This window comes from Mya arenaria, chromosome 7, assembly GCF_026914265.1.
Source record: "Mya arenaria isolate MELC-2E11 chromosome 7, ASM2691426v1".
In the NCBI taxonomy this organism is placed as follows: Eukaryota; Metazoa; Mollusca; class Bivalvia; order Myida; family Myidae; genus Mya; species Mya arenaria.
The window spans coordinates 66,881,240-66,893,136 of record NC_069128.1 but is presented as its reverse complement, the minus strand read 5'-3'; the positions used below and the strand labels follow the sequence as shown (position 1 = coordinate 66,893,136).

The window sequence follows — 11,897 nt, the reverse complement described above, 5'->3', positions numbered from 1 at the left end:
GATGTCAATATGGCGGACGAAGTAGCGAAAGCGAAGGCAGCGAAACCGGGTGGCGATACCATCTTCGGAAAAATCCTGAGGCGTGAAATACCAACGCCGTATATTTACGAAGATGATCAGGTATGTTTCGGCCTTAGTTGTAAAAACTGTCACGTCTGTAGTACTTCTAGTGAAGTCTTGTTTTTGTGGCATGTTTCGTACACAGCGCAGTCGTACCTACTTTCGTTTAGTTTTGGAAGTAATTAGGATGTACAAACGTTATCTTGTTTTGTTTAATCTATTGCCACAGTCTATTATAAGTATATGTGTTGATAGAATTAGATAAAATAAAGGAAATAGAAAAGTAAAAACTTGTAATAAAGTCCCTGTAGTTTTCATTGTATTGTTGTGACTAGTAGACTACTACCACTACTCACCTCTGAGTAATTTAATTAATAATTAAGAAGCCTGAAGGAGAAATTTTTCCTGTATAAAATGATATATAAAGTCAGAACCAAAGAATTGGTTGTGTAACAACAATGAATTACATAAAAAATTTACCTATCCTAGAGAAAAAAGAAAGAGGGTCAGACCGTGACCAACAAGGCTCCTTGTTTAATGGTTTTAAATCAGAGCTGTCTGATTAAATATTTGCAAACACATTAAATGCCTCTATTATGGAGTCTATAAAACGACCAGTTTTCCCAGTTGTTGTGTTGATAAATGGCTAAAGATTCAATTTTCTTATATATATCGTCTTTTAGTTATACCATTTAAGAGATTTTAAAGTTCATATTTTGTAAATATTGAATTTCATTTTCCAAAAATGTGTTTTCTTTGAAACTTGTAAGAGGTTAAATTAAGTATGTTGCAGCTTATAGTTTAGTGCAGGAATACCCACTTACAATGTATTGAATTCTCTTTTCTATGCCCAATGGTTGAAAATTAGGCTTTCAGTATCAAAGCATGAATTTAAAGAGCTTTCTGCCAACTGGGAAATCCTCAGTAATATTTTTTTTTGTTATGGGGCCAGAGCCCTTAGATTTGTGAAAATAGCGATAAAAGGACAAAAAAATGTGAATTTGCAAGTTTCTTGAAAGTTAAAAATAAATAATTTGAGGTCAGTTTTGGTGAAAAAAGATGAAATTTCGACACTATTTTCAGCTGGATAAAACGCTATTAACAGTTAGTCCACAATTGGACATATAAAAAAGTTGTAGAAAATCAAAAAATTATGCTGCTATTAATGTTAACGAAAAATGGTAGGTTTGCCTACAAGTGACTTAGTCGAATAGCTAGATTATCAATAGCATGTGCTTGTATGTCATAAATATATTTCAGTGGCTCAGTGTGATTACAGCCATCAAAAGTACCCGGTATCCTGTTGGATGAATAAGCTTATATACTTAATCTAGTGCATGGCATTGAACTTTTTAACAGAGCCTGCTTTATAATTTTTTTAGCAAGCCTGGGAAGCAATTAACCAGTGCAGGGCTTGCGGTTGCGTACACACTTATACCACTGTATACTGACTGTTCAACGTTTCAGTGTGTTGCCTTCAAAGACATAAATCCCACAGCACCTGTCCATTTTCTGGTGATTCCAAGGAAACCAATCATGAGTCTTGACAATGCGGAGGACGAGGATGAACAGGTATTTTGGTTTCGAAACAGTGTAATCACTAAACTGTTCATCTAACATGAATTATGCTTTTAAGGGTCAGTTTTGTGTCCAGGCTTTCACATCTACAGTTTATGAAAACCTTATGCCATGTAACACGGTATTTTCTTCCAATACACTCCATTATAAATAACTTGGGGAAAATTGACTGACAACATTTTTTGTAACGAGTATGCATTAGGCTGGGGAGACAGCTCTTCTTCTAATGAAATTGCATGTTTCAATTTTTATTCTCTACAATTAGTGTCTAATGTTGTCTCCAAGTAAGTGGGCTGCCTTTTCAAAATTCGTAATGAACTGGCGATTCAACTTCATATCCAGCTATCGCCAGAATATTTTTTCAGTGTCTGTGCACATTTGCAATGTTTCCTTGCAGAACAAACAAAATTGTCTTATTAATTATTCATGATTACGAGATTTTCCTAGCCAAATGGCTGACGGCTCACAACGAAGCATTATAATATAAGCCCAGAAGTGTATCAGGGTGTCCTACGAAGCATGCCATGGTGTTATCCTAGCTTTTAACATTTTATCATTCCCTATAATAATAATATCAGTCAGGAAAGCTTTTATTAGGCACATGAAAATATAACCCATTTTCATCCCCCTACACAATAATCCCACCTAGGGAGTAATCCATGTTCGATCCCCACTTGAAGCTTCCTTGAAGATAATAACTAATAGTGATTATTGGATAGATATTTACCAATTATAAAACGTCTTGGCCAACTTTGATCAAACCAAAGAAATTAACCACCTTTATACAATTGGCTTCAAGTTTTTATGACAATTCTAATTATTGGCTCTTCTGTTTTTTTCTGAATAAAAGAAGTCAAGGTCATGTCATAGTCTTGGTGTCGTTGTGCAATACATAACTCAGAAAACATTCAAGATATTCATATGGAAACTTGTACACAATAGACAATACACACATGTATAACAAGGCCCACTATATATATGTAACTCTTCAATATATGTTGAGTAATATCTCTTGTTTTACTAAAGTTGGTGTTTGCTCCACCGCTCTTTCGCTAACTTTTTTTACTATTCAGCAATGTCAATACCCCGGTACTCGTTTTTAACATTTCAGCTTCTTGGTCACTTGATGCTGGTAGCAAAGAAGGTTGCTAAGGAACAAGGCCTTGAAAACGGTTACCGTGTTGTCCTTAACAACGGAGAAGATGGCTCCCAATCGGTGTTTCACATACATCTTCATGTCATGGGAGGAAGACAGATGAACTGGCCCCCTGGATAACTGGGTCAAAGTTCAAGGTCAACAACAATCTAACTGTGTCAAGGCCAACTCTCAGATTTACAAGTTCTGCTGTCATCGGCTCAAGTTTTTATAGGCTCATTTTATATTTTAGATTTGTTTTTTCTTTGCAATTTGTGTGCATATAAATTGAATATTTATCCAATTTAATTTATTGTCAAAATTCATGTTGCTTTTTATGATGTTTCTAAAGATTGTATATTTGTAACTGAATATCATCTCACATTGACTTATGGTGAATTGCAAAAAGTTCAACAGTCCCTACTCCCAAGTTAAGAACTACAGGTGTATTAAAAGACAATTGTAAATCATACGTTTAAAGATTTTGTGAGCTTCTGATTTTAGAAAAACTTTTGTTTTGAATACTGATTGATTGTTAGATATGCTTATGAATCTATTTGGAAGATATATACAAGTACTGTATATTGTTGTTCACTCCCATATCTGGACTCAATATTTGCAACTGATATGTTGTCATCTTACACAGCACTTCATGAATATTTCATAGCTGATTCTAAGTTTTTATTAGAAAACTTTTACAACTAGGTTCAAAACCTGTTTATTGTTAGTTCACTGACTCATTGTAAATGGGGAATGGATGAATAAAATGTGTTTCAATCTTTGATTGATCCTATTCTAGTGTGTTTTCTTTTTGATCAATTTTGATCAAGAATTCAGCCCCATTCCCAGTGCTAAAACATATACAATTTATTCCTAATTTGAAAATTCCAATTTTATGTTAAAAAATATATGTATTAAAATGTATAAAAAAGGACCCCAAACTGTTTGTCTATTAAAGAGGTAGTGTATTTTTAAATTTTTACATTCGCCTAGTCCTTTTTATAGATAATACTTCATGTTCTTATTATATAACACGCAAGGAAATTGCAAGTACAAACAAATTATGTCAGTTAATGTATAATTCTTTTAGAACAAATGCTCAATTACAGAAGATACTCCTAATTTTTAATCATAATGAATAATTATTTAAAATAAAAATATAATAAGCAATGATAACATTTTTTCTTGCCTTTATTTTCTTCATGGAATTTACTCCTGTGACCTTCTGCGTTCATACAGTATAAATGCAATAAAAAAAAATGTGATCAATCCTTAAATAAACGAACATTATTCTTTTCTCACTAATTTTGAAAGCGTTCTTGTTCATTTGTAGGCAATATTGGCATTCCCAATATTTGTCAATATGACCATTTGTTCCTGATCAGAAAGTTATACAAAAGTAAAAATTCTCAGGAACTCACCATTTTTCATTCATAGTAAAGAGTTCCAAGTGACGTTGGCATAAAATGATAATTTAGGAACCAAAAATTATAAATCGGGTACCAGCTTTGTGTTTATTTAGTTTCTAGATTCCTTTCTACAAATCGTGTCAGAGCATTGTTTGCCAAATTGAAGTATGGGGATGGGGCTTGTCCTGGTGTATTTAACAAAAGGTAAGTGATGGACAAGCAAAGAAAAACAAACAAGGGGTTTCAGATAATATATTAATTTTTTAAAATGTTGACGCTGGATGATGGACAATAGACCCCGAGCATTGATCGATCACAATTGCCCACCTGAGCACTAAGAGCTAAAACAGCAGTATAAATTGGAAATTGAAAACAGGATGTATATTAAATAAAAGACCCCTGAGCCACATAACATTATGTGTCAAGTGTTTCTAGTAAAACAATTCTATACATAAACATTTGTCTTTTTGAGTTTTACAGTCTACAAAAATAACATGCATCATTTTGGCCGACAAATATTTTTTGGGTAGGTAAATTTTCTAAAAAGGTATCCAAAATCTGGTTATATGCAAAAGTGAATTTCAAAGACTGTTCAATGTACGTGTGAACTTGACCTCTAAAGTCTAAAATGGCTAAAAATGCAATCTGCATGTCAGATTCATGTGTTGAGGTTTGTGTCATGTTTTTTTATTCACCGCCTATGAAATAGGGAGGGGGATATTGAAATGGCGTTGTCCGTCCGTCACCTGCGTTTTCTCAGTAACTAGCTGGTAGAATTTCTTGAAACTTAAAATAAATATGAACCACTATACTGGAATGATGCCCGTCTAAAAAAAATTTGATTGGTCAATTGTCCTTGGAGTTATTGCCCTTGATTTTTTGAAAAATGCACATTCACAGCCATTTCTCAGTAAATAGTTGGTAGAAATTCTTGAAACTTGAAATAAATATGAACCAACATACTGCGATGATGCCTGTTTATTTATATTTTGGATTGTATATTTTCTATATGAGTTATTTGCCCTTGATTTATTAAAAGATCCATGTTTGCAGCATTTTCTATGCAACTAGCTGGTAGAATTATTGCCCTTGATTTATTAAAAAATGTTGTTTGCAGCCATTTCTCAGTAACTAGCTGCTAGAATTTAATGAAACTTGAATGTTATATGAACCTTCAAGCACAAACAAGCCATCAAGCACAAACAAGCCATCGTTGGCGGGGGATATCTTTTCACTGAAAATGCTTGTTTAAATTCCTTTCAATGGTTGAGGCTTTAAGAAGTATACACAGAAATTGCTATGTGACCCTTGACCTCTAATGTGAACTTGACCTTGAAGGTAGGTCAAGCTGGAACCTTTGCTCTGCACGTCACCTTCAGATGTTTTGCCAAGTTATTTTGAAATCCTTTCATCAGTTGATAAGTTTTGAAGAGGACACAAAAAAAGCTATGTGACCTTGACCCTTAAGTGTAACCTTGATGGAATATGGCTCTGAATCTTGGCTGTACATGTTCGCTTGGTGTGGTTAACAACTTCGTAAAGTTATTTTGAAATATTGGAGTTTCGGAAGGATTTGAAAAATACCTAGGACCCCTAATTTTAATGTGATAAATATTTCTGCCAAGCTATTTTGAAACCCTTCCATTAGTTGAGGAGTTTGTGGCAGATGGACAAAGAGCTCCCCAAAATTATATCGGGGAGTGCTATGAACTATTACATCTATTGAATTTAGATCTATTGACTGCAGTTGTTGAACAATTTAATATAAACCTTAATTTAAAAGTTTGTTAAACAGATTGACATAAAACACAGATCAGATACTCTTATGAATTTTTATTTGCACACACTAGCTGACAATGATCACAATATATAATACTGAAATGATCGTTACTTATCTCTGACGAGTTGGCTACCTTATCTAACATTCTATTTCTTACAAAGAAAAACAAGAATTGTAGAACAGCAAAACAAGTTTCTGTCACAAACTGGCATTAAGTCTTAGAATGCTGTTTTCAGACTAAATGGTGTCTTGAGCAACACAAAGTCCTGGGATGGTATTCATAATTAAAACATCATAAGTTATTTTCTTTAGTCAAGTATCTCAAGAAATGATATAATAACTTGATAATATTTAAAATACTCCATTATCATTGATTTGATTCAAAATAAAGACTTTCATGTTAAAAACAATTATACTTTTAATTTGAGTATGAAAAATATAGGAAATTGACTTGAGTTAAGAAATGACTTATGTTTTATGATTACCGACCCCGAACTTAGTGTTTGCACCCATTGAACACCAGACCAAATCTCAGATTTAATTATTAACAAGATCGAAAGCCAAAGTCTTGTTTTAATGTTACTTGATTTTATAAAGTGGCTTATATAAATCTATTGTGTATTATTTACACATACAATGACTACATATATTACAGAGACAGTTGTGCCAACACTAAGTAAGATTTTGGTCACCTGAGGCCTTAAAAACCAAAAACAGTATCATCAGTGGAGTGATGACAGATTATTTAATTCAGGTACATTCATTAGGGAAATAAATTAATTGTCTCCTGACTTTTAACATTTGTGAAAATGAAATGAATATGCCAATGGCAATGGGCATTTTACCAATGCATTTCACATACACACTGATTGAATTCATATCATGAGTTTTTTTTATCAAAAATGATTGGAAGATAGGGACAGATACATAAAATGGGCTATCAATTACTTGCAACTAAGTCCATAAATGATCAATAGTCTGTTTGACCTTAATGAACCGTTTAACAGAAAAACTCTGACCCAAAGACCCACTAGTTTTAATAGCCTCTGGGGTGATCATATTTTTTCTCGTTTTTTTTAATATCACGCAATGAAAGGTTAAGCAAGTAAAAAAAACCCAGAAAACCTTTCCCTTTAAATGTGGGTCAGGTGAGGCCAAATGAAGTATTTTCTTGTGGCCTTATGGTCCCTTTGTTTACAAAACTTTAAAACAACTACAACTATTTAGTAAACTTGAAAAACAGACTTTGAAATGCAAAATATGATAATGCTATCTTAAGTCAATGGAAATTCACAGCATACAATAAAGTAAAAACAATATTCATTCACAAAACAATTGTACAAAAACTGAGTTCAAAGCACTAACATTCAGTCAAGTACCGAACAAACTCTACTAAACAAATATACAAACACTAAAACACTTAACTAAAGGCTCCTTAAGAGAATAAGCATTGTTGCAAGTAATGTCATACACCCATTCCGTCCATGTAAAATTGGTTATGAATAACAAATGATCATGAAAATAAATACTGTAGATAGCTTTAATTTGTGAAGGTAGTTTTTCATGATTAATTGTGTTGGTTAAGGCCAATGTCTCAAACTTGGGATGGAACGTTTATCATTGGAAAGGAACAGAAAATTAATTATAATCCCAAGTTTTATGTTTCAATCTAATCAATTTTTGAAAAGTCAACCCCTGAGGCTGTTGTTTTTTTACACATTTTATGTTGAAATTGGCCAAACAATTGTGCGATTAAAAATTCACGACACAATGGATGTATTTATATTTACATAAGTTTTAATCAAAACAAAAGAAATGAATGACAGTCTTAAGCGTTTAATTCTATGAACACAGAAAGATGCACGTGTTAGTTTCCATGACAGCAGAAGGGTGCTACCAAAAAAGAACAGGGTGTAACACCCTTTCAATAACTCTTAATCAAATGCCCTAGTATAAATGTTCGTAAAACATAAGATCGCCATAATTTCTGGATGATATGAACACCAATATATAAAACCGTACAGCACTAAAATACAATTACACTTGAAGCATGTCAAGCAGAAATTGGTCCAATAGAAAGTAGGTCTAAACTCAGGAGTAAGTTTCATTATGACTGAAAATAGCATTGCGGCATCCATGGTGATATATGTCTTGTCAGGGGATGTATTTATAAAGCATCTTGAGTCATGTCCTAAGTTAAGTCAATTTTTTTTTATAATTTTTATAATCAATTTAAAAAAAATGTTTGAATGTTTTTGACATGAGAGTATGTTTTTTTAGTAAGGTCAATAAAAATAATGTATAATTTTTTTATTTATTTTTTTCAGAAATTATTAAGTTTGAATATCATATCACCAACGAGATTCTTAAATTAGGAAAGTGACTTAAGATACTGTATGAAAACCAGCACTGGGCATGGAAAACTTAAAATAATCTGTTTCTTTTTTGTGTCAAACACATTTAGTAAGATGCCATTATCTGGTAATTCAAATATTTACTTCAACACCAATTTCTGCTGGGCGCTGTTCACTTCAATATTTACTATTTAGATAATGGAATAATAAAATCCAACATAAAATGCATTGTTTTGTTGGGTGAGGTAATATCACAATGTAGTCAGATTCAATTGTTATAATGAGTATTATTTTTGATACATTTTCTCTTCAATCAATTACTTACTCTATAAAATGTAATATTTAAGCATACATAAATGTGCCCTTCTTTGTATGTATGAAGTCAATTGATTCGTATATATGTATATATAAAGTTGATTGGTGCATATATCACTGTATTGTAATACAATTTCAGTTCTATGATGTCAGGGGTCCATAATCTATATTTGGCCTGTCAGAATCTGTCCAAAAATATTTTAAGGACTGCTACCATAATATAACTGTTAAGTGCAGCTTTGCATTTTTAACAACTGCAAAAAATTGTGTCAAACAAACATGGCCAGCCAGATGACATTCTTGTTCAATAAAACACATCCAAAGCGCTTTAAAAATATTGAATGGTAAATTATAATGTTTGGTATACATATATATATATAAGAAATATAACACTTGTAACCACTTCATCCGGACCATATACACTGCTGGAGGCTGACTGGCCAGTCATTATAATGTCATATGACCCTGTGTGGTGTGTAATGTTTCCCAAATATGGTACATGCATGTAAACTAAGCATGATAAATAATTCTAATATCCCGCATAGCAATTTAAAGCATTTAAAATCTTTGAATGCTTTTCTTTACAAATCAAAAAAAATCAAACATAGTAAAAACTTAAACATATGAAAAAAACAGTATCAATCATTGTAAAAAAATATTTTACCTTGTGATATTAAGGTTTGTTTATAGGGATTTTAAAATGATAGAGTAAAAATGTTCATATTGTAACATTGCTAAAAATATAAATAAAAAAAACACTAGTAATAGCTACAAAGTCCTGAATCACCAGAGTATGCCTAGGGAGAATATTGACCAATGTCTTGAGTCCGAGTTTTTAACTCCAGACCCAAAATTAACTCCAGACCCAAAATTGCAAATCTTCATTTTTTTCTACAATTGTTATTTGAAGGGCAAAAAGTATAAAACTGGCTAAATACATCGCAAATACCATGTTGTAATAATAGTTTTCAGTTTCTTGATAATAATATACATGTAGCTACATAAAAGATAATCTATTAAATTTGAAAAATTGCTTTTCTGTCCTTTTTTCAGTCGGTTTCCAATTCTTTCTTTATATTGCAGTGATTACAAAATGAAAAATTTAAAACAGAAATACATAAAAATTAAAATAAAAAAATAAAATAATACTTGATAATCACAAAATCACTATCAATTATAATTGGAACAACACCCCTATAAGTCATGATCAGGAAATAACTATTATTCAATTGTCCATGTGAACACTGGGTCCCTACAATGCTTTTTTATGTAGTTACAGAGTTCAATTCCCGATCACAGAATCAGCTCTATGCATACATCTGTGCTATGTTGATTTCCTGCACAAATATACAACCTAAGAATATTTGTTAAATAATATCTTCAAAGGGACTGAAACTAGTTGAGCAATGCCAATATTTTAACCATATTTTCAATAAATAATTGCCAATATAAATTGCTAGAGTTTTTATCCACTTTTTTTAATGGGTGTGGGGGTGACAATTTAATTTTTATTTTTCTTACAAACATGAGCTTAACAATGCTTCTTTTTTAGATATGAATGATACATCAATACAATAGGTATGAATAAACGCTGTTCCTGGACAATACCGGACCGATACGCATATACAAACCCCAGTTGACGTTTTTATTTGAGTCAATAAATTCTAAGGGGCTGCAGAAAAATGAGGGGTCGGGCAGGAAATTCTAGAAATTAATTGATTGTCGTTTAATTCTTTCTCAACAAATGTGATCTAGAACCAGTAAAGAAGTTGTCATGGTTGTCTCAATATGAAAAGATATGAAGAAACAAAATTGTAATAATTTCAAGTGTCATCGTAGACTGTTTAGCTTGGCATGAAAATGGGCCAGTCATGTGACAGGAATCTATTTTTACCTCATGTCATACACTACCTGAGCAATAACAGTTAGTTCCCCCCCCCCCCACCTTTTTATGAATGGGGCCAGGGCACTTAAAGTTCCAGGGGATAATTTCTCCTGGATATGACATATATAAGTACTGTTTTTTCAAATCGAAATGCAGGTCATTATTATATAGTGCTATTAGACATAACCTAATTAAAACCTTGGTGATGCATACCCATCTAAATCTTATAACTCAAAACATTCTCAAAATATACATTTTAAACTAGTTTCAGTCCATTTAAGCCTCTATCAATCAAATATCAATTATCACAATCAATCAATTATCAATTATCCTGAGTGTATGGAATGTGTGTGGTGGGGTAAAACAATATCTAGTTACAATGGTGGATATTAATCTTATTTCGTTGACTGTGGTTACAAACAGTTCAGTTTCCTTCAAATAACTGTTTCATCTCATCCAGGGTTTCAAACAGCTGTTTCATGAACAACGTCGAGTCGGTCTGCTTCGACGATTTCTTGGACGAAACATGAAAGAAAAACTTGAAATCGCCAGGAATCATGTACGCTACGCCGTATCCGTCATCCGAGACAGGGCCAAAGCCTCCTCCCGGGCTAACCTGAAACAAACATTGAAACATAGTTTTAATCATATGAATAACAAGAGCTGTCACAGTATGTGACGAATGCCCCCGAATGTGACATTGACCTACGAACAAGGTCAGTACATGAAAAGTTGATCCTGCCTTTACGCTTCAAATACATCTGGCAAGTTATTTTAAATTGCCTCTGAACATAAAAAAATACCACCCATACTTGACAACCTACACTGTTATGTCCTTATATTCAGAATTCCCTTGTGAATAAACACTTAGTGTATCTTTCACCTTAGAGGTAGGGACATGGGTCTTGCACACGACACGTCGTCTTGGTATGTGGAACACATGTAGCAAGTGATTTTAAAATCTGTCCATACAAGGGAAAGTAACAGCCCTGGCACGACAAACTAAACTCTATGTCCTTATATGCAGCACTCCATTGTAAATAAACAATAAGGGTGACCTTGACCTTTGAGGTAGGGACACGGGTCTTGCACGTGACACGTCGTCTTGGTATGTGAAACACATGTGGCAAGTTATTTTAAAATCTGTCCATACAAGGGAAAGTTACAGCCCGGACACGACAACCTATACTCTATGTCCTTATATGCAGCACTCCATTGTGAATAAACACTATGTGTGACCTTGACCTTTGAGGCAGGGACACGGGTCTTGCACGCGACACGTCGCCTTGGTATGTGGAACACATGTGGCAAGTTATTTTAAAATCTGTCCATACAAGAGAAAGTTACAACCCGGACATAACAAACCTATACTCTATGTCCT

General features: G+C 33.1%; 2 protein-coding genes across 3 annotated transcripts in view; one reads left to right on the top strand and one right to left on the bottom strand.

Annotated features, from left to right (window-relative positions):
* The first annotated feature begins 2 nt into the window (after nt 1–2).
* LOC128240008 (adenosine 5'-monophosphoramidase HINT1-like) lies at nt 3–3,568 on the top strand. The gene is made up of 3 exons (XM_052956482.1): nt 3–120; nt 1,528–1,632; nt 2,750–3,568. Exons 1-3 carry the CDS (start codon nt 10–12, stop codon nt 2,912–2,914), a joined length of 381 nt encoding a protein of 126 aa, XP_052812442.1. The 5' UTR covers nt 3–9; the 3' UTR covers nt 2,915–3,568.
* A 2,432-nt stretch (nt 3,569–6,000) lies between these two features.
* Nucleotides 6,001–11,897, bottom strand: part of LOC128240320 (carnitine O-palmitoyltransferase 1, liver isoform-like) — a 35,358-nt gene continuing 29,461 nt past the window's right edge. For both annotated transcript variants that reach the window (XM_052956915.1, XM_052956916.1), the window contains exon 16: nt 6,001–11,132. In XM_052956915.1, the coding sequence (XP_052812875.1) occupies nt 10,941–11,132 (192 nt within the window). In that variant the 3' untranslated portion in view covers nt 6,001–10,940. The remainder of the gene's footprint in view (nt 11,133–11,897) is intronic.

Excerpts from the sequence above, each read along its gene's own strand:
- LOC128240008 (XM_052956482.1), top strand. The coding sequence starts at position 10 with ATGGCGGACGAAGTAGCGAAAGCGAAGGCAGCGAAACCGGGTGGCGAT. Across the intron at positions 121-1,527 it reads ATATTTACGAAGATGATCAG|TGTGTTGCCTTCAAAGACAT; the intron begins GTATGTTTCGGC and ends TCAACGTTTCAG. Across the intron at positions 1,633-2,749 it reads CGGAGGACGAGGATGAACAG|CTTCTTGGTCACTTGATGCT; the intron begins GTATTTTGGTTT and ends TTAACATTTCAG.